Raw genomic sequence first — 23882 nt, 5'->3', positions numbered from 1 at the left:
CCTATATATGGTCATGATGTTCCTATATATGGTCATGATGTTCCTATATATAGTCATGATGTTCCTATATATAGGCATGTCATATTTGTTAAATAAACATTTGATAGTATGGATCGGCTTAAAACTGTCGATAATATCAAATTTTCTTTGACCAAAAAAGAAACTGGTGTATGCCCATATATAGTCATGTCATGTCATAACCATATTTTAAGGGTATGTCACATGCTTTTTGCCCAAACAAATTTGTTGGTGGCAGCATGGGCACTAATAGAAAATGATGGATATTATATGATATTAATATACACTAACAATTAAAACATACACTAAAAATTGGAATGTTACGTCCCAACAAAAGATTGACTTTACTTAGTAAATATTTTTGTTCTCTTTGCATTGCAGTGTGGATCTCTCTTTAGTAACTTTTAACTGGTTTATTACAATATTCTGTGACAACATCCCAGCAGAGGTAAGCTACAATGGTGGATGATACATGACTTGTATTATACCTTGTCAACCCTCCACTCAATGATAGTGGTGCTTTTGAATAGAAATAAAAGTTATTTTTGGTCATTTAGCACACCCTCCACGAACGGAAAATGGGAACTTAAGAAACAATGAATTTTTAAAATCTTTATTACCCCCTCTGCTGCTTTTAAATTCCCCAAAATAAGAAATCTATATTTCGATCTTAATTATATAAATTTAAAGCATTCATCAATCCCACTACACTGTTTTCATCCTATGCCTTACATTGAAAGCAAAAGAACATCTTCTATTTTTTTTTTACTTCGCACACATTTTTAATCAATGTAAATAAAACTTTAATTTTAATATCTCTTCCTCCAGGATGCTAAACAAAGTATAAATAAAGTCTCACCTAATTTTACTTATATATGACCATATGATCTTTATCCTATTAATTAAATCATTAAATAATAATAATCCATATGTAATTATTTATATTTTAAGCAAAGTTTTAGATGTATATTTAACTTTGTTTTTTTAAGACAATGCTTCGAGTTTGGGACACATTTTTGTTTGAAGGCAACAAGGTGCTCTTTCGTTTTGCCTTAGCGTTTTTTAAATACCATGAAGAAAAGTTACTGCAGATGACTGGATATATAGATATCTTCAACTTCCTCCGGCAAATGCCTTCGACGATGACAGACATTAAAAGTTTATCCCAGGTAAGGATAACGCAGTAAAGATTAATTCGCACCGAATCCCAACATTCAGATCGGGAGACCCCCCAAACTGATTAAGAAATCGGATCAGTGTGTAAGAATAGGGACGCTGGTGTTCAGCGTATTAAAAATTCGGTCCAGATTTTGGTTTAGATCTGATGTGAAGGTAGTTAGTTTTTAATATTTTTTCAACAACAGTTTTCCATACCTGTCAATATAGTGCTGTAGAAGAACATTTAAACCAATTCACATGGTATTTGGTAAATTTCCTTTTTTTTTTCTCATTTCAGATTGCCTTTTATGAATTGAACCCGTTTCCAAGACGACTCATTAACAACAAGAGGCAATTTCACAGAACACAAGTTTTGGTAAGATTGTAGAAGGTTTTTTGTACTAAAAGTGGTGGGGGGCAGGTGGGAATTTGCAAGCTAATAAAGCTAAGATAAAATTGTGATAAGAAGTGGTTTGGCGCGGCGGGAACGGTTTGGTTTCCCAACCTTGAGGTCGGGGTTTCAATCCCTTGCTGTGCATTTCACTTTTATCCTTGAGCAAGGCACTTTATCTGCATTGTTTCTTTCCGCCCGTGAGTATAAGTGGATACCTGGTAGGGTGCCAAAATGCGCTGATTAGCTGATGAAACTTACTTGATTTTGTGCTCCATAGGCGTTAAATCCAACCCAATCTGCCGGGGTAATGATAATGTGAAGTGCATAGAGGGCTTATCATATGTGCTATAGACCATTTTATTGGATTTATTTTGAAACAGCGCCTCCAACATGTCGTAACTCACTGGGGGCTGTCAGCGGATTGCACCGGTCAGCGGATTGCACCGGTCAGCGGATTGCACCGCTAGACCTTTGCTATTGCAGCAGTAGACAGCACATAAGATTTTCCTAATTACTGTATACATAAACATTGAAATAGCTTTTTAATACTTGTTTTTAATATAAAGATTTCATGCTTCTTCCGTTTTAATATGTTTGTGCTCATTAGTAATTTAGATTTATCATTGATTTAATCCATGATGGTAACTACGTAGAGCGAAATGCTAGGCCTCTGAAATTCCCCAGTGTGAGTTGCCAGGTTATCAAAAATGTTCATTTCAAATTTCGCGAAAATGGCCTATATAAGTCTGCCATCATTTTTATTATTATTATTGACATATTAAATAATATGTCATTGTTACAGCATGAACTGGAAGAACTGGATGCTATTCGAGAGGAGTTTGTGGTCAGCAGACCAAATGCAGTTGTTGATGGAGTAATGAGTGATGAGGAAGACGAGTACACAATCATTGATGCAATGGGCAACTGACTTTCATCCTAAAGCATGAACTGGAAGAACTGGATGCTATTCGAGAGGAGTTTGTGATCAGCAGACCAAATGCAGTTGTTGATGGAGTAATGAGTGATGAAGAAGACGAGTACACAATCATTGATGCAATGGGCAACTGAGTTTCATCTTACAGTGCTGATGCTTTCTACAGCAATCTCTTAAGGAGGCTTACGATTTGAAATGACGATGGGCCTAGAGTCATCCATGCATTTGAATACTAGAGTTTAACCTGAATTCTTGTTCAGTTTGGTCTGAATCTCGGTTGTGTGAAGACTTTGTAGTAGTGAACACGTTGATCCATCCTGGATTAATGTTCTCCCTCCAAATAGAAGACTTTTGATTACTATAAAGACACATAGCCTGTCATGGGCAGGTTTGTGACAACTATAGAGCATGCCTAGTCTCGTAATTAATATTCAAGAATGTTTCATAATTTCTATTTTCATCTCTCTGCATTTCACAAACCATACAAATTGTTATGGCATATGGAAAAGGATTATAGATAATAGTCTTTCAAAAGTTCCGAAGACACAGGAGCCCATCACAATACAGCTATTGCACTAGCCATATCGTAGGATATGACACATTAGCTTCTCTCTGATTGATCTGAGCAGCAACGGACTTCATGTAGATATCACATCCCAGATTGATACCTCATGAGGTGGGATCTAAACACGATGAGTAAAATTTTGGCTGTGCAATGTATTAGGTGATCAAATTGGTGGGGTCCTTCTGGTGGTAATTAGGCAGGAGACAGTCCCAACTCTTTTCGGAAGAGTGTACTGCATTCTTTAACATGCACATTCGCCATATTGCACACAGGACCAACAGCCTAAACGTCTCTTCCGAAAGACAATCCGTTTTGTTTTACACCGGTTATCAGCCCTCCAGCTGAAACGCAAGGAGAGCAGTACATGCAATTGAACAGAGAACCGAAGGTTTACAATGGATCTCAGCTGTTTAGGCCACTCACAATGGATGATTGTCTTACAATCTTGGGTATCTTAGATTTAATTACCATATTGTAAATGAAAAATAAAAAGAGAATAATATACTGTAAATGTTGAATAACCTTTTAAGAAAAAATAGTATCTATTATGTACATAAATGTCAGTACTAACCTATATTATATTCATAAAGAATTAAAAAAAAATATATATTTTACAGGTCTCTCTCAAATTAAGGCTACTTTTCCCAAGTAAACTAATGTCTTTTATATTTATTATTCTAATTAGAGACCAAAGCTGCTAAAGACCAAGAAATCCCGGTTCCAGAAATAGTCTTCAATTGAAGGGAGACCTGTAGTGGCTTTAAGAAGTATATTCATGTCCAATTTATTTTAAAGATTACGGAATAAATAAATGTATATATTATTATTGATTCTTCTGTAAATGAATTACTGCGAGTACTTAAAAATATATTACTACTGTTTATGTATATCCTTCTTTACCATTGTTTTAATGTTTAATGTCGAACTATTGTAGTAGGGGGTATTAATAATGTATTATTATTAAGATAATGGCATTTATATGGTGCCTTTATTGTTATTATTATTATTATCATCATCATCATCATCATCATCATCCAACTAGAGAGTATTATTAATGATTATCATCATCATCGTTACTAATATTTTTTTCCATTTTAAATATTCTACTTGTCTAGTTTTTAACAAAAACAGGAAAACATTGGATAGTTTTTCAATTATTATTTTATTAATTTTTATTGCATTCTTTCAATTTTATTGTACTAATATGTATGCCATATTGTGTTCAAATAAGGTACCATATATGTGGATTGGAGTACCATGATGAGTAATATGTATTTGATAATTGGTGTGTGTGTGTGTGTGTATGTTATACTGTATAAAAGAGAAAAGTATACTATGAGCTTCTGTTTCCAAATTAACCTTCTTTTGCGTCTTCATCACCATTCACATCATTAGCACCGTCACTAACTTCGCCGTCACCATCATCATCTCAAATATCGCCTTCCCCACCACCGTCACCACCATCGTGGAAAATCATCGTCACGCATGGTCACCACTATCATTACTAAACTTGCCACCAGCCATTATGACCATCACTGCTACCAGCATCGCAAATATAATCAACATTTCTTTCTACCACCTTCATCACCACCACCAACGTTGTCGTCGTCATCATCTTCAACGTCCTCAGGATCGTCGTCATATGTTTTATGTGTGCGGATGGGTATCATTCTTTATAAAACGTAGCATTGACCATTACCATAAAATATGTTATAAGCTTTTAATATTATTGTAAAATCAATTAAAGTTATCAAACACAGTTATTCAATTTTCTCGTTAATTTTGATTGAAGAATGAAATTAAAACTCTAAATTTTGCTTGCATTGGACCTTCCCCTTACATCGACGTCTACCGTATGATTCATCAGTTTCAACACTTATATGTATTCAAATTATAAATGTTCTGAATTATGGAAAATTATAAATTCTCTTGAAATGCAGAAAATCGCATTAGTCGTAGTCTTTCAACATAATGTGTCAGTTGTATGAATTCGATATCAATGGTTTTATTGCCGTCCCAGTGGGAAACCTAATGACCAATAATAGTTGAAATGCATTTTAGTATGTTTTTATTATGTAAAACATTTATATATTTAGATCGACAAAAAGATGTGCAGATTTTGTTGTACATATTTCTGAATAAAACAATTGGTGGGAAAGCTCACATTAATATTTGGGTTATTCACATTTAGAGTTCAGTACAATAAAAAAAAAATGCTCGACAAAAAAACGAAACTTTATTGCAAATATTTATTGAGCAAGAAGTTTGTAAAATGACTTATATTTTGTATTCTTACTGAGATGTTTCAAATGAAATGTTTTACTAAGCTGCCTATTGCACACATGATTCAAGTCAATTTTTAGAATCAATCAATTAAATAATTAAATAAAACTCGCTTTATAATTTAATAGACCTTTCCGGGGTGTAAAACCAAAGATAATAAAAAGCAGTAGAGCAGCTTCCCAACGTAGTGGAACATCCGTTCGAAAGGCATTGTGGGTACACGGAGAGCAATTTTACCCCGTTCTCTCGGCGGCGCTATATAGTAATAATAAAGGCGCTGCTCTTGTTCGCTTGTTTCCAATAGTTTCTCCACTTAGTAAAAATGTTCAAATTTTACCCTATTCGCGAGAGGGCGGATGTTCCATCAATTTTAATGCAAATACGCGGAACAGCTCATTCTTCTGCTATTTAAGTTCTTTGGTAAAACTGACCAGTCATGCAGGGCCAGGAGAACGCGCGTGTTAACAAGCACACGTGTTGTCCCACAAACGCACGTGTTTGCCTTTTTTTTTACACTCCTTTGTGGGACCTCAGAAACGATATCCTAGGGTCCGGGTTTAGCGGAAAAGTCTATTGTATGCTGTTCGTTTGTTCGAGATAATGTATCTTCTTCACTATTCAGTGGACAGTGCAGTGTTCCACAAATAATTAATAGTTTGCTGAAAACGCTATAACTGTACAAGGTTTAAAATACGTTTAGCAATTAAAGCTTGGTTTCCATACAATCGCTACACGCGCTAACGCCGACAGCTTTTGACGATGCTGGTCGGTCAATTTGGGGATCCCTTTCCGATTGTGTCGGGGACTGCTAAGTACAACGATTGCACTGAAAACACTTGTAGCTATTTTGAGGAAACCAGGCTTTATTTGAATGTACCATAAGCACATTATTGTAAACTTCAGTAAGCGTGCGCGCGTCAAAGAGAGATGAGTCTACGCGCTACATTGCAACCAATCATAGAGAGCATAGATGACCATACTGAAAATGAGGATGAGTGGGATACGCCAAAAGGATTATGGTACATTCGTGAATCTAAATATTTTCAAATACTGATATACGCTTTATAAAGTAATTTGGTTTACTGATTTACGTAGAAATCTTCTCAAAAAAGCACAGTACATCTTTATAGATTATCATGCATGAACCCAAATAAATAAGTTGGAGAGATCAACAGCACAAACACCAAAACAACTGTAGCAATAATCATAAATACATACACTGCGGACGAACGGATGGTGGTGACGATAATGCTAGATATTTATTTGAACTACATAAGGACTTCATTACGTCACCGATTTACTTTTTACCTCAGGGCACACTAGGCAAGAAATAGGGGTAGGATAAAGTAAACATAAAATTCTACCGAAATTGACGAACGTTTTGTTTCTCGTAATTTGTATAAGCATGAAACAAAATATTACCAGAACACCACCCCCCCCCCCCCCCAACCATCCAAAAATATTGTGGATAAATATATTAGGATGTCTATGAGGGATTTCTCTTTGAACCTATAATGCACTGATGTGATGAAAACTCGTGACAAAATACTTTGGGATAACTAATTAACACCACAATCTAAGCTAACGTTAAGTGTATTTTAATCAACCCTCGCAGGACCATTTTATACCGAAATGATTATAATCGTACCTTAATTACCAACCACTAATTAAGTTGAGAGTTGGGCAAAGCAAGCTTCAATCGAGACAAAACGGATTAATAAACAAAAAGTAGCAGCAAATTTTCTAAATAGGCCTACTTGTTTTTGCAAATAGATATTAAATAAGTACTTTTACACGATGGCGTGTATTTCAATACTTGGAGTATGTATTATACTTTCTTATAAGTACTTTTCAGGTAGAATTTTTGTTTTCATGAGCATACTGTACTTTGATAGTCATGCCACAAAATAGGCCTATTCTTCATTTAGGTTTATGGTAGAATTTATGCTATAATCACCAATTTAAAACACGTCATAAATTACGCAGATTCACTAACAATGTAATTTCAGTGAGTCTACTTTGTTTTGTAGCCATTGAATGATTGACATTCTATTCTTCGCATGCATTACACGGGATGTATTTCTACATTAAGAAGCTTTCGATTGTACGACGACGGTAAGAACTAATGACGTCACGTATGAGTTGCGTGAATTGAAGGACGCGTTGTGCATTGAACGCAGGACGGTCACGGGTGAGTGAATCCGTTCTACTTTTATCACGTCATCTTACAAATCGACAGCTCCCTTTAAAAAAGCTACAGACACAGACAAAATTGTCAGCATTAAGTGAAGAAAGCTAAGACAAAATCACTTGTTCCAAAACGGCACATTACACATAAATATGAGATGTGAACACAACTAAAATCATTTACTGGTTGGAAAGGTAGAGAGATTGCAATCGTTCTCGTAATTCCCAGATGTCTGCAAAATCCAATTGAAAGAAGAATGTAGCGAGAAAAAATAAAAGAGAAATGCAGGAAAATAGGAATAATAGTCATATATTAGAGAAAATACAAAAAAAAAGAGTACTAACGTACATATAAAGGCTTAAAGGTATGGTAAGCTCATGCAAAATAAAAACGTGTTAAGGAGGTTTTTTTTTTATTAAAACGTTTAACGACATACATATAATTATTCTGTGGTATAAATTGTGACAGATATACAAAACCAAAAGTATTAGTATGATTTATATCGTATGCCACAGCACCATAAAAATTATTTTTTATTGATTGATTAAAGTTATTTACAACCTATGTTCCGTCATTTAAGTTTAGCAAACCATGTATCCATGTGAGAGTATGCCGTTTTCAAAATTGCAACGTATAACAAAGACACCGTATGTAAATTTGCTAACTTCTCCGACGTGTTCATATAGGCATACAGAAATTTACGGAGATCACGTCGATCTGATCATCACTTAGCAAAGGTTCTATGCATCAAGTGAAGCTGGTAAAACTTAGCGATATGCTATGAGATCCTAGTAGTGAGATCTAGTACCCTATAGCTTCAAGCATGCTACGGTGCTCACTACAGCAATTTAAATGATTGCTGACACAAATACAAGGAACCCTATTCCAGCTGCCAGTAGTACCACAGTCGGTATCAATAAGTAGTAAACTTGAAATTTGGCGCGCATCATAGCAAACGTATGCAAGTGTGTACCAACGCGGCTTGAATACCAGTTTTGCCGATTCCAGTGTGTTAGAAACCAGGTTTGTCGAATGTCAGATTGTCGGGCTTAGCCTAAATTATGACGTGTTCACATAAGTAAACGACTACCATTATTATTATAAAATTTACTTTAGCAGCAGAGTATTTTTAGAATTTACAAAGTAAAATATAGTGATTGCATATATCGTTGTACACAGCCCTACTTATAAATATTTAATCTGCAAATGGATGTAGCTTTATATACTTATACACATCAATAGCCTATTTACAGTTTTAAATACAAAAATAGAATTTTAAATAGTTACAATAGTTTGCTGCGAAGTACGACTCTTATTTATTGAAATGTAAAAACAACTTAATTCACAGTCTCTTAAAAGAAAAAAATGATTGTTAAAAATTCAAGAATATTATAGTAATGATAGGCACAACAAGAGTACATTTCAGTATTTCAATACAATAATAATAATGATGATGGTGATGACGATATGGTGATGATGATAATTAAGAGATAATAACGACGACGACGATAGTGGCGGTGGTGGTGATGATGGAGATATAATGATGATGATGATGACAACAACGACGACGGCAACTGCGACAACGTTGTTTTAAGATTACGATGATAATAGTAAAATATGTTTGGCATTTAATGCGTAATATTGTTAATAACTGTATACTCTTGACAAATTACACAATTAAGTAAAATATCACAGCCGTTACTGATACTGATAATAAAAATATGAATAAACATATTATAACATAAGCCTAATAAATATAAATATTTACATTATAATGATCTATTTGCTCCACAAACAAATATATTTGTTAATGGATGTTATGAAAATGTAAAACGATTCTTTCAAAAGTATATAAAAATGATGGGCCTATTTATTGAAAACAAAAATCATTGACAACAAAACAATATTTAATACTATTAAAATATAACAATACTTATGATAATTATGATAACGAAGACAATGTTAATAAATGTTAATATAGATAATAATAATAGTAATAATAATAATAACAACAACGACGACGACGACGATGATAATGATGATGATGATGATAATAATAATAATAATAATAATAATAATAATAATAATAATAATAATAATAAAAAGAATAATGAAAACAATGGTAAGTATATACAGTAATTTAATCTCATTGCAAACATTCTAAAACTACTATAATTGCTAATAGAACAATGCACGAAGAAAGGCATCGAGGTAGGTGTTGAATTGTACCTGAAGATTGCGTTAAACTTTGAGGGCGATTGGTGTTCATATCAAGGTGGTCTACGCTTGCTACTTTCAAAACCGATAGCACTGGACTCGTGAACAGTTGTATCATCCCACCATTTATCATACTGGCCAACTGCATCAAGGCACCAATACAAGTCACCGGCTTCTAAAAAGTATTATCTTTTTTGTTATCATCATTATCATCATCATCATCATCATCATCATCATCATCATCTTAATCGTTATCATCATCAAAATTTACCATCACCTTTGTTGTCATCACTTATTGTCATCATCATTGTCATTTACCTTTATTCATTATTCATCAGCCATACGTCATTAATAATTAATATCAGTTATCAGTTTTGTAATCATCAGGATATTATATTTTCATCAGAATTATTATTATCACAGTCATCATCATCACCCTCATCATTACGTCCATCATCGTCATTACGTCCATCATCACCACGTCCATCACCGTCATCATCACCGTCATCATCATCATCATCATCATCATCATCTTCATCATCATCATCACCACCATCATCATCATCAGCAGCATTATCATCATCATCATGATCATCATCATCAACAACAACAAAAACAACAACAACACCATAATCATCACCATCATCATCATGGAAAACCATAACCAATCAAATAGCTTTATATATCACCGTACAAAATACGTAAACGTACCTGTTTACGGTCATCTCCCTCTTCAAATGAATTGAACATTAGATGACCGTGTGTCTTCAATGGAACTAAAACAAGTTTACACTAAAAAGATGTATCGGATAAAGGTTAATCAATATGAATTGAGGATGCGCAAATCAGTATATTAACTAATTTATCATGTGGCACCAGTAGATGTAGGGGTGGAGGAAGCCTCTTTGGAGAGAGCTGCCACCCCCCTTCAGTAGGGGAATAAATGCACAATTCGTCGGGGGAAAATGTTATATGTATTTTTTACATCATAATTAGCAGACACTAAAAAAAACCCGATTAAATAAGCCTTTGAAACCCCTAAATTGTCGACGCCCACCGGGGACATCGAATTCCCCGTCGTGGAAATCGTGGTTAAATTGAAGAAACCAAGTGTCGCATGTAGTAGGACTTGCCTTAGAAGTGGGTTGCGATTCTTCATCAAGTAAAGTCTGTAGCTGTTTCTGGAACACCGCATCCGACATTTGCACACCGGTGTATTCGTTGATATATTGGTATTCCTTTACACTGTATCCTATAAAAAGATACACTTGTCCATCTGAAATTCAAAAAATAACATTCAATATTTGATACTTTAAGTGTAGATTTATTGAAGATTGTTTTTTTTTTTCAACGAATATCGAAAATAGTACTTGTATTATACTTCGATGAAAAAAAAAAAAAAAAAAAAACAAAACCTATCTCTGAATAAGAAAACAATCAAGTCTTCCGAGCTAAACAAGGTATAACAAAATTATCTCCTAATGTCAGTGGTAGAGACTCCATGGCTAGAGGTGGCTTCAGAGCAGGTCTTGATTGGAGTAGGCCTAGCAGATGTAGCAAGGTCTGAGGAGCAGTGGCCATAACCTGTGTTCATGTAACTCTTGCACTTTTAAGAATAAACGTTTGATTATAAATGAATATGAAAATTTGTATAACTCTAGGTTAGTGAGAAATCTGAGATTCGTTGAGTTTTTTCATGTGACATTCAGAGGCTCTCAGCCCATAAATGCTATATAATACTCCGTAGCATGTGTGGCAGATATTTTTCTTGCATTGACGCACTTCTTGCTATGTTGGATGTATGGTATATATGTATATTCAAGCCTTGAGATCTGACGTGATATGGGCCTACTGATGTATGTGTAGGAAGAAGATTTTATCTCATACAAATTGGCATTAAAATGTTTGAATCACGATCATTTTGGGCCTTTGAATGAAACCAACCATGATCGGCGGTCTCAATCAACAATGACAGATAGTATGAGGCAATTTAACTCCAACTTCATCGTTTTTGCAGAGGGTTCAGGCTTGTCAGTGTATCAACTCTCTCGTCTAAAAGTGCATGTGAACTTGGTATATAAAAAAAATATAAGATTTGTAGAGCTAGGCCTATGTATACAAAAGCTCGTCAATAAGAAACTTATCGCCAGGTTGACAAATATCATAATGTCATAAAGAGAGCGCTTGACAACAGGGAGTTTTTGCAAGCTTAGGAATACAGTTACGTCATCAATTTATTAGAAACCCATTCCCCTACAGTAACGTATCTGTCACAACGTAGCCGATCCATGCCTTTTGTATGAATCAAGGATCACTTAGCTCATACAGTATATGTCAAGAATGTTGACATTGACGTATTCGTATTCGTTATCTTTTTCGTAAGGTTGCGAAATCTCCCTACTATAACTAAGTAAATTTATATTAATGTGTACCTGTATTGTTTTACTTACTGTCGAGTTGATCTGCATCAATCCCGTATCTTGGTTTCGAACATATAACATCACCAGCAAAGCATGTACAGATACCATTTCCTTGCAGCTCACCATTTTCTATGTCATAGAATAACACCAAAAAATCACGAACCACAGAAAAAAAAGAAATTGGTGATTTTTTTTTACGAAAACAAAAGACGCCCTCTGTTAGATTGTCTATCAACAGTCTATCCCATAAAATAGTTTATTAAACATTGTTAGAATTATAGTTAAAATACCCGGTAACTATTTTATATTTATCTCAATTGAATTTAATCACGTGATTTTCATAAATGTGAGTAGTTGTACATTTTGTATTAGTAGATGCAGAGTAAAATAGATTCCTTGGCTAGGCCCGAAAAACAAAAGATGGGTTAGAAATATCATACTGCTTTTGCTCAAAATCGTATTTTCAAATAATTTTATTGGTGTTCTAACGTTATACATATTGTTATTATGGATTAATGTATTTTAGTTTATAATTTATCTTACATTAAAAGCAACACAGCCAATAACATCACATTTGTATAAATTTCATTGGCGCGTTATGTTGTATTATTAAATTGTCAATTAGGCCTATCATTAACCTGCAACCTAACATAAAAAATAAAGACCACTTTTCTACGGCGCTAAATGAACATCTATTGTTCATTTTTATGAGAATATTTTTTTTTCTAAAAGACCAAAGCTGCTAAAGACCATGAAAATCCCGGTCTCAAAAATGGTCTGTTGAGGGAGACAAGATATACATTTCAACACTCACCGTATATATAGTTTTTATTTTTCTTTTATTTTTTGTTTGTAATAATAGTATTATGATAATAGACGTAATTTTTATAAAAATTGTAACGTTATTAATAAACGTGAAATTGTTAGCAATTGACTTAAGTAAATATAATTACTCTGTATGTTCAAGTAAGTTATTAGATTTTGGCAATATAAAATATATTATGTATCGTATTTTTTCCCCATATAGCAGACAAATTAATTATAATGTTCGTATAATATTTCTGGTCCTGAGTAATAAAACATAGGCAACTCAGCAAAGAATATTTTATGTACAGTTGTGGCCACAGACATTTTTGGATTCTTAGCCATTGTAAACGTTCGACAAACACTTTGCCAGTATTTAAACAAGATCCTTTCACTAATTTTACTGCATTGAATTTGTAACAAATAGGCCTAAGCCTACATAACAATAAACAAACTGAATTAGGCTACTATCTCTTGGCGGAATGCTCGTGTTCGAGTATCAGTGCGTTTAGAACTAGTTATGTTGTTCTATGTACAGTATTTGTATAAGAGTTCCCATAGAATTGCGTAGTCACCTCCTTTATAGTTAAGGAATTCATATATATCAACAATTAGTTTTCTTCTATATAATAGATAAAATATAATTCTAATATTGAATGACGTCATATGGCATCTTACCCGGATAACAGTGTCCATTTTGATGTGCAGTAGACTGGTGTCTCCATCAAGCTTCACAGTGCATTCTAAGACCAGAAACATAGTTTAGTTTAGTTTAGGTTGATTCGGATTTAAAATACAATATAAAACGACAAAAAGACCATACAACGAAACAAATGGCAATATAATCTGAATAAAACCAAAGAAATTTTAAAAATAAACATATTTCCATTGGGTCTTTAATACAAAAAAAGAGAACATTGAAAATTGAATGAAAGCGGTTCATAATAAAAAGTGAAAAAAACAAGAATTTAAACCAGAAACATGTTAACAACTAAACTGTATCAACTGTACTAATAGATGACAATTATTAGTTTTCATTTTTTTTATTTTCTTCATTTACCGTTTTCAATAAAAATAAAACACATTTGCATGTTTTTTTTTAAATAATTAAATAGCTCAACATATAGGCCTAAACCCGTAAAGAGCTAAGTTTTAAACATTGGTAATATTATCTACAGATATTATTATTATTATTATTATTATTATTATTATTATTATTATTATTATTATTATTATTATTATTATTATTATTATTGCGAACAATTCTTAAGGATAATACAAGATATACTTTTTACTGTACTATGGTCAAATTCTGTCTCCAAAATTGTCTGACTGAATATATAATAGTTTATATTGTATTTACTAATTGGAATATTATTTACTATGATTTCCAATCTGCGACCTATAAGCTTACCTAGATTTACCATAGCTCCACTATGTGTGAGCGTTTCTGTGAGTTGTATGAGAGAAAGTGCCTGAGGGTTAGATCTGCACGTATACCATAGGTCTCCGTGGTCTAACGGATGACACTCGCCTTGATAGCAAGAAGTTGCAGGTTCGAAGCCCCACAGAAACACTTTTTTTCATACAACTGAATAAAGGAACTTTTCGTTAAAGGGTTGACACACCGGATGAAGCTGGCGTTGACTGCCAGCGAAAGCTTGTGTTGAATAAATAACTTCTAAGTTAGTCTCAGAGTGCTGCCTTTTAATCATTCAGACAAGTAACTAATGGAATTTATTGAAAGCTAATTTTTTCCGCACATTCATATTCAAATATATTAATTTTTTATATCAGATACAATGTTTAGTGCATGTAATACTTTTATGCCAACGTATTTTCGTGGGCTTATTGTGTACTTACTGCTATGTTCTTTCTTTTTTTCAAATGATGGGTCTTGAAAGGAGAGTATCGATCTATCTGAATTTAAAAGAAACAAATATCAATTTATAGAGTTCAGAATTCAGGGTGAATACGAAGAGATTTAGGAATATGATTGGACAGCTGAAATATGACGCATGTTTTTTTTTTTTGCGGGGGGGAGGGGAAACAAAGAAAATGAGATTAACTAAATAAATAAAAAAAATAGCAGAAAAACAAAAGAAAAACAAACGTAAAATAACAATAAAATATGAATAAACAAAGAAATAAGTTAACAAATATAATATATATACCGTATATATTTAATGAAAAAGGAAACAGAATAATTATGAGAAAATAAATGGTAAATACGAATTAAAACGTTTATACAATTGATTAAAAAAAACAAACAAACAGGAAGACATAAAAGATATAAATAAAACTTTAAAAAAAACGTGGAACCAAATTTTTGACCAGCCTGAATAAAGGAGACAACATCGTCATCGTGTCGTGTCAAGATTCATGATGATGACATAATTAATGTCGAAAATACTGAATCCCAACACGATGGCGTGTATTTCAATGTTTTTTTTTTTTGCGGGGGGGGGGGAAAACAAAGAAAATGAGATTAACTAAATAAATTTAAAAAATAGCAGAAAAACAAAAGAAAAACAAACGTAAAATAACAATAAAATATGAATAAACAAAGAAATAAGTTAACAAATATAATATATATACCGTATATATTTAATTAATAACAAAGGAAACAGAATAATTATGAGAAAATAAATGGTAAATACGAATTAAAACGTTTATACAATTGATTAAAAAAAACAAACAAACAGGAAGACATAAAAGATATAAATACAACTTTAAAAACGTGGAACCAAATTTTTGACCAGCCTGAATAAAGGAGACAACATCGTCATCGTGTCGTGTCAAGATTCATGATGATGACATAATTAATGTCGAAAATACTGAATCCCAACACGATGGCGTGTATTTCAATACTTGGAGTACGGTCAGAGCAGCTTATTAGCTCAGTCGGCTAATCTGGTGGTAGCCACTGTGTGTGCGCTGAACCGTGGAGATGTCCCCGGATAAATTCCCATGGCTGCCTCTCCTTGTACGGTTTGCCGGTTTGGCAACGTAAAGTAAACTTAATTGAATAGGTTTACAGGTATGTTAATGAATTGTTATATTGATCATTGTATTTTGCTAATCGTAACCTCTATACATTGCTATACTTATAATGGTTGATAATTTAATTGATTTATATTTGATTCGAGTATCAGTAGGCCTATAGGGTAGTATTCTCATGTTTGCAACCGGGAAATGTTGTTGTTTGTGAATGCCTCCAAAGTTAGTTTTTATTTAAATCCAGGTATGTACATTGTTATGTACCTACGCATTGGTATTGATAGATAACTATTGTTATAATGTTAAATACAGTAGTGGTTATATATTGTGATTTACAAATGCTTATTACTATGGAAACTGGTGATACAAATGCTATTACAATTGTGCACCGTCCTTCGGATGAGACGTATAAGCCGTTGGTCCCGTGTGCATTTATGGACCATGTGCACGTTAAAGAACGTAGGGGATTGTCTCCCGGTATACTGCCCAATCACCACCAGAAGGACCCCACTGGAAATAAGTCTGCTTCTAAACTTTCGTGGGCTATCCTTGGTATTTACACAGAATATATCCAACCAACTATGTATTATACTTTCTTATCTTAGATTTATCTGTAGACCTTTCGTTTTTTAGAAGCTTGTAGCATTCCTAAAATTTCTTTAGAATGTTCGTTGATGAAAACATGCTTGGCTGTAACTGAATTTACATTGCGAGGCCTAAATCACTGTCACTGTTAACTATTAGTTATTTGTCTCAAAATGGCTTACTTCTCAAAAACTTACCAACACAACTATTCTCCAAAACGCGTCGCTGAAACACCCGGCATTGTGAGAAATGTACGTCATCTGGATTGCACGTACAGTTGATAGCAATAGGTGTTGATAATAGAGCAGTATATGAGGCACGGCACGACTTATACACATCTTGACTACATCTATTTGGATCACACTGATTCTCAAAATTCTGAAACTTTTTCCTAAAAAATTAATAACAAAGATGCGAATTTGTACAAATTCAAAACATAATGTATGTATGTATGTAATTCGAATTACGTACTGACAAATTAAAAGCATGTAAACATAATATATATACATATATACATACATATATATATATACATATACATATATACATATACATACATATATATACATATATATACATATATATACATATATATGTATATATATATATATATATATATAGTGTCGCTTTTTAGTTCGCAGTTATAAAATAATGTGGCTGTATTTATAGCAGTTTCACATAATCATTCATATTTCTTAGCACAAATTACTTTTGATTCCTATTGTTACAAAATTTGATAAATATACACATGAATAAGTAGCTATATAATCAACTGTTTTCACTGTGATTTAAACATACCGGTAGCATACGTATCTGGAAAAAGTAGGTTTTGTGAACGAGTTTCACATGTTCAAGATTCTAAACATAAAGCAGATTACGATTAATCATTGGAATTACGTACCGACAACCAAGTATGCCTTGACATCGGATTGGAAGCTCCAAACAATTAGGTGTCGGTGTCACTGTTATTGCACACTTCTGATGGACTTTGGAAATTGTATCCACACAATCTGGCCCACTATTAGAACCATTGCAATCAGTGAATAGGATTGATTGGGATATCAGTGGATCAACGTGTTTAACAAAATCTCCAGTTGCCTGCTGACATTTAGTCTGGGAACAGTTGCTGTAACAGGCAGCAGAAAGTTCTACCAAATAATCGATACATCCACCCTCCTCCGCTTCGGTACACTTGGATATAGCATCCTGGTACGGGAGAATCCTTCCTGTCAAATTAAATAATACAATGATGATTTAATTATGATTTCATTTCATAACAATGGACACGTTACTTAAATTTCTATTGTCACATCAAAACGACGTGGGTGTTTTTTTTTTTTTTCAGACACTTCGTAAGTCGGAGTCAGAAAGAGCGTAGCATTGTAAATGTGGCTACGCTCTACGATACTGCTCTCCTCTTTGTGATTGGATGTCGATTTATTCATAGCTGACAAAAGTATACTGTAAATACCACTTTATTTCAATTTCAAGTTTTGGAATACAATTGAAACAAGCTCAAGCCATACTTCGTGATTTAATTAAATCATTGTATACAACATAATTTAATTGAACGATGAAAAGTACTGTCAGATAACTGGATTTAGAAGAACGATCTATATACCATTCAATGCCGAATCTGGTTCCACAAAATAGTCCTTGCATCCTGTAATAAATATAGAAAAGTGTATATTTGTTATTAACGAGACTGTAATAGTAATAATAATAATAATAATATAAAAACTTTTTTTTCGAAAACCATGTTCATTCAACAACACATCAAGCATTTAAATAACAATGATAACAATAATAATAATAATAATAATAATAATAATAATAATATAATATAATATATTTTGTTGATGATAACGATGATGATGATAATAATAAGATTCAGATGCAATAGTACCCTACCATCAACGCACGGGTTGTTGAAAAGTTTATCGTAGACAAATAAACATCTTTTTCGGTGACGCATGTCTTCTGGGCAGTCGCAATTAACCAAGCTAAATGCTTCTAACAGATTTCTTGCCTATATAGGAAATAATAACAACGTAAATTTTTATAAATAGGCACACCTGTAATTGTAAACAAAATATGGAAATAAATATTTGTTTGTTAGAACGAGTAAAGTTGGAGTCTGTACTACAGTTTAAGCCTGGTTTTCCATAAAATCCCTACATTTGGTTAAAGTGTTTAAGCTGCAATAATTCAATTCGTAGTTTTAACTGCGTATGTCCATTAATATAAGGTAAATCAACATAAACCTATGTTGTGTGTATGTGTTTTTTTTTATGTCGATTGACACAGAAACGAGCATGCGCAGTTCAAACTATGAATTAGTTTATTGCTACAATATCCCCACCCAATCGGTGAAGCCGCCCGATTCGAACGACCAATTAGCAAACTGTCGACAGCATGTACCGATTTTATGAAATCAAGCTTAAAGCATGAATAGCACTATAATAGTTATATTGATCAAGAATCATCAGCAGGATATTGAAGTGGAGTTGAATTGCTTGGTGGTAAGATGCTTGCCTTTGATTCTCAGGGTTCTGGTTCAATTCCTGTCAGTGTTGCAGGCTAAAACAGCTCCGTTCTCCAAGCCTCATAACGAGACTTAGTTTGTTTTAAAGCATCGTGTGTGTGGGTGTGTGTGTGTTTGTCATATAAAAGGTATTGTCACCTACAAGTAATATACAGTACATTTACAGTAACATATTATTCGCTATTAACAATTCTTGGCACATGTGAGTGCCTAAATGAATGAATGAAATGAAATGTGTACATTTTTGTTTGGTAACCAACAAATATATATTTAGTTTTTATATTTTTATTAACTTTAAATTTATTGAATTGCATTTTACCTCCTGGCATTTTGGAGCATCCGATGCGCATGCAAATGGCTCGTCTTCATCACACGAACAAGCAATTTCAAAAGTTGAGAACGATTTGCTACATGCGCCACCACTGTCCCTCCTCCGACATCGATTCACTTCAGTCCAGCAGTCTGATAAGCTGTAATCTGAGCTTTTATAACTTGACCCCGCTTATAATATAAAACGTAAGAGTAATGATAGCAGTGGCTTATTGAAGGGGACAGCTTCCCCCACTCCCCGCCCCTAAATTATTCAAAATTATTTTGAAAAAAGGAATAAAAAGAGCAAATTATATTCAAATTTAAGTGCCATTTCCGGCCATAGGTGGGGTGCCATAATCACAAATTTTCTTATTACCTCAGTCCCAATGTGGGCTGGGGTGATCTTGACCGTCGCATTTTTTTTAAAGTCCCTCATTGCATGGAGGTATTTATACCTCCATGCTCATTGGGCCCGCTTTCAAATTCCTGGATCCGCCTCTATAGAGTACCACAGTCGTGTCGTCACAAAAGACCTACGTAGGTACCGTTCATTACGCCTGAATGATTGTATAGACTTTCTGTAATAGGCATTTTAAAATCTAATATTTTGCCATCAAATGTACTAAAAACATAAAACCTCGCATTATATTAGTTATCGAACACACATTTAATCACCAATTAAAATTTACAGAGAAAAAGTAAGATACAACATCTTAATAATTACGTTAGATATTGGGATCAATGGTTTGTTATTGGCGAAAATGGCGTCGAGTTAAACGCATTTTGCAACGATAGCAACGGAGTAGTATCACGCGGTATCGTGTGGTATCGTGACGTAACACTGTAGGATTCTATAATAGATTAACACAAAGGGATAAGACATAGGCCATTTATATGTCTTATGTTTGCGCTTTAAAAATCGTTATTATTATTATTATTAAATATAACGGTACAAAAACAAATAATTCATTTTATTCCGGATTATATGCTAGGCCTATTTTAAAAGTTGAAAACCCGACTCAGGTACCTGTATCGATCATTTATGTTGATCATTTATGTTGAAATTGGGGGACCATACAGTAAATCCTGTCTCTTATACACATCTAGATGTGTATAAGAGACAGATGATAACGATGATGATGATAATAACGTATTGTCTGTCTCTTATACACATCTATATTAGGGTCCATTGATTCAAAGAATTCCTTATTTTTCATACATAATATTAAATTTGAAGTGACTTTTTTCGGGTTCTAATATACCTTATTTTACGAATGTCATTTTTTTCAAGTACCACTTGTCAACAAACGACGATTGGGAGAGTGTTTGCCCTCTCTTTCCGCATGCACGCGTCGTAGTTGGTGTAAAAACACTAGCCTAGAATTCATCGCGGTGCGCGAATATGGCCCGATTGAAATGGCTTTTGCACACGAACCTAAAAAAGATCAAGCAAACCGTTTACTAATGAAAATTGTTGCACGATTGGGAGTTTCGGTGATGACGTCACGATTGACTTATATCTATTTTTCACTTATGTACCAATAATCACATTAATAGTAGTTTTTATTGGTAGAATGGTAATGGTATTTGATAAATGTAGGCTACTAATAATAATAACGCTGATGAGGACGAAGATGACGATAAGGATAATAATAATGATAATTCATTATTATTATTATTATTATTATTATTATTATTGCTACTACTACTAGCAGTAGTAGTACCTAGTGGTGGTGGTGGTGGTAGCAGCGGTAGCTGTAGTGGTAGTTATTATTATTATTATTATTATTATTATAGTGATAATGATGATGATAATTATACAAGTAAAAAATGATAATAGTAAAGACTTACAGCTAATGTCGGAATCATACGACAAGCCAGATGAAAATGAATATGGCTCGTTAACTGACTTAGTCACTAGAAGAAAAAAGAAACATAAGCAATAACATTTTAGTCTGAAGACCAAGTTAGTTCGATGTCTCCAGATACTGTACATTATTTCTATCTTAATTACATCATAATGGTTTAAAGGCGAAAGGTCATGATGTCGAGTATGTCGCTGTCTCTTGTATGTCTGGTATCATCCGATTTTTATTTAATGATAAGTAATACAAGTTCCTAATTCGAAAAGTACGAAGAAAGCTTAGCTCACGCTCTTAGCTTCCGTGAACCTATATATTTAAAAAACCCGCTTTCATAAAAACAAAAAATAGTAATAATAATCCCTTTTGTATAATTTATTGTTAAACATCCCGATCTCTCCATTCTTGAGTGGTTGTAATACAGAGTGTACAACATTTACATCTATACGCGCTCGCTGGTGAATTACACGCACGACCATACATCCGATGTCAAAATGAGTCGCTTTATGAAGTATAGGCATATTTGTGGTTTTCCCGAATGTATCTTTCGTTTGATTACACATCTTAATATGGCATTCATTTGAAAAAGACCACTTCAGAATAAAGTACTCATGTGTTTTATTACATTATTATTTCACGAGTATGAACCGATAAATAATTTATGTTGTGACCAATCAGATGGTTAGGTTTAGGGTTACACATATTTATTATGTAATTTATTCACTTACTTGGTGTTGGAGCTATGTCAGCTTCTATGACTACACTGTCTGGTGAATTTTCTGGATTTTCCACAGAATCAGAGTAATCAACTGCAATGATTTGGAAATACATTTTATTAGGACTAGAAAGATAATAATACATAATGGTGGTTACAACGATAGACCAAATGGACACTTATGATTATAACTAATGCTGTACTTTTTATACTATTGCTATTACAATTATTTACATTATGTAAACAAAAAAGAAGATATTTACTGTATTTCCACTTATTTACTTCAGTAGTTTGGTCATTAGCTAACGTAAACTTAATATAGTTTTCATAGGCGTAGATCCCGGGGGGATGGGGGATATATCCCCCCCCCCAATATTTGACAAGGGGGATGGTCCATTGTATCACCCCCCACCCCCCCCCCCCCCAATATTGTGACTATGTATGGGATAAAATGGAGCTTTACACACTTAAAAAGACTGTCACAGAAATAATTTGCAATGTCTTATGCGCTTACAAAGATGAATTAGCATAATGTATTAATGTTGATAACAACATTATTTTATCTGGTACCAATCTAAGCTCTTCTTTCCTTAGATGTGCTTGCAAAGCAAGCCACATTTTCACACTGAAGGGTGTGTACGACATCAGTAATTTTATGTCAATTCCAAGAATTTTCAATCATCCCCCCACCAATGAAAAATACTTCCCCCCCCCCCAATGAAAAATACTCTTCTACGCCACTGATAGTTTAAAACAAATGTCTAAACACGTTTCTAGACGTGTATTATGTCAGGAAAATACCATGATGACGCAGACACATCAAAATAGCGTTGCACACCCACTGCATAAATGGGGATCGGATTCAAACACTAGTCACTAAGCGAAAGCAAGGTGGGCTAGGCAGTGGCGTAGAAAAGTTTTTTTATGGGGGGGGGGATGATTGGCGTGTTAGCCAGTGTCGTAACAGGCACGGGGGAGAGGGGGAAAACTGCCCCTCCCCTGACGGTTTTTACCGGACTGACCAAGCCGTTGTACCGGGCTGGGTAATAAGAGAAAAGAAAGAGGGGAGAGGGAGGGAAAGTGAAAGAAGAAAAAAAGAAAAGGAAAGAAAAAGAAAAAGAGAAGAGATAAATAAAGAAAAGAAAGGAAGATATCATAATGACCAGACTCACAACACCCTGCAACCCTTCTCCACTTCAAAAACTGTCATAACTCCTTTGATCTATGCTGCCCGATGGCTTAACCACTGGGGGACAAGGGGAAAATATCTATCTTTGAAAAATCTTCCCCACCCCTTTATAAATGCCCTTTTCATCCCCTGAAAGTGCCTAAAAAACCTCAAATTTCGCGCGCTTCGCGGGCATTTCTTGTTGGCATGGGTCAATTTTTTAGGGAGTTTGCATCAATTCCAACGAAATTAGAATTAAAAACACCGGGGGACAAGGAAAAAAATATCCATCTTTGGAAAATCTTTCCTCACCACTTGACAAATGCATCCTCTGAAAGTGCCTAAAATTCTTAAATTCTTTGCTCCGCATTTCTTGTTACGGTAGGCCAATTTCCTCTATAAATTGCACATTTTAGGGAGTTTTCATCAATTCCGACGAAATTAGAATTAAAAACACAAAAATATTTTTTAGGTTTATCCTTTTAAGTTATTTAAACACATAAGCCTAATAATAGTCCCAAACTCAAGAAAGACAAATTTAAGATAGATCGTTTTAACCTAAAAGAATGGCCTCAATATGTATTGATGGTGAAAGAATATGTTTGTAATAAATAAAACCATGATGAAAATGCTTATATTTAGTTTCAAACACACTTGTGTGGCCTATATTATAAATAAGATAAGCCCTATGTCGTATTGTTTTCTATATGGGGA

The 23882-nt window shown here is 33.8% G+C and overlaps 3 protein-coding genes across 4 annotated transcripts in view; 1 reads left to right on the top strand and 2 right to left on the bottom strand.

Annotated features, from left to right (window-relative positions):
* The window catches only part of LOC117122530 (TBC1 domain family member 2B-like), a 35180-nt gene extending 29877 nt beyond the window's left edge, over window positions 1–5303 (top strand). For both annotated transcript variants that reach the window (XM_033268121.1, XM_033268122.1), the window contains exons 26-28: window positions 1008–1187; window positions 1475–1552; window positions 2373–5303. In XM_033268121.1, coding sequence (XP_033124012.1) covers window positions 1008–1187; window positions 1475–1552; window positions 2373–2498 — 384 coding nt within the window. In that variant the 3' untranslated portion in view covers window positions 2499–5303. The remainder of the gene's footprint in view (window positions 1–1007; window positions 1188–1474; window positions 1553–2372) is intronic.
* A 345-nt stretch (window positions 5304–5648) lies between these two features.
* On the bottom strand, window positions 5649–13326 carry LOC117122502. Its single transcript, XM_033268090.1, has 6 exons — window positions 13307–13326; window positions 12208–12416; window positions 10891–11033; window positions 10469–10549; window positions 9770–9932; window positions 5649–7772 (listed from the first exon to the last, which is right to left on the bottom strand). Exons 1-6 carry the CDS (start codon window positions 13324–13326, stop codon window positions 7720–7722), a joined length of 669 nt encoding a protein of 222 aa, XP_033123981.1. The 3' UTR covers window positions 5649–7719.
* A 183-nt stretch (window positions 13327–13509) lies between these two features.
* Window positions 13510–22116, bottom strand: LOC117122501 (GDNF family receptor alpha-like). Its single transcript, XM_033268089.1, has 9 exons — window positions 22014–22116; window positions 21275–21340; window positions 19431–19612; window positions 18478–18595; window positions 18188–18229; window positions 17468–17792; window positions 16764–16957; window positions 14845–14901; window positions 13510–13724 (listed from the first exon to the last, which is right to left on the bottom strand). Exons 1-9 carry the CDS (start codon window positions 22114–22116, stop codon window positions 13510–13512), a joined length of 1302 nt encoding a protein of 433 aa, XP_033123980.1.
* Window positions 22117–23882: the final 1766 nt, after the last annotated feature.

This window comes from Anneissia japonica, unplaced genomic scaffold, assembly GCF_011630105.1.
Source record: "Anneissia japonica isolate Jap-2015-1 unplaced genomic scaffold, ASM1163010v1 scaffold1889_len2455224_cov183, whole genome shotgun sequence".
Taxonomy (NCBI): Eukaryota; Metazoa; Echinodermata; class Crinoidea; order Comatulida; family Comatulidae; genus Anneissia; species Anneissia japonica.
The sequence above is the reverse complement of the archived record's forward strand: the minus strand, read 5'-3'. Positions and strand labels throughout refer to the sequence as shown.

Coding starts and splice junctions, on each gene's coding strand:
- LOC117122502 (XM_033268090.1), bottom strand. CDS start 13,326: ATGGCTAAGAATCCAAAAAT. Junction 12,417..13,306: donor ATGGCTAAGAATCCAAAAAT/GTCTGTGGCCAC, acceptor TTTATGGGATAG/ACTGTTGATAGACAATCTAA. Junction 11,034..12,207: donor TGATGCAGATCAACTCGACA/GTAAGTAAAACA, acceptor TTTGAATTTCAG/ATGGACAAGTGTATCTTTTT.
- LOC117122501 (XM_033268089.1), bottom strand. CDS start 22,116: ATGTATTTCCAAATCATTGCAGTTGATTACTCTGATTCTGTGGAAAAT. Junction 18,230..18,477: donor CAACAACCCGTGCGTTGATG/GTAGGGTACTAT, acceptor TATTTATTACAG/GATGCAAGGACTATTTTGTG. Junction 17,793..18,187: donor ACCAGATTCGGCATTGAATG/GTATATAGATCG, acceptor TTAATTTGACAG/GAAGGATTCTCCCGTACCAG.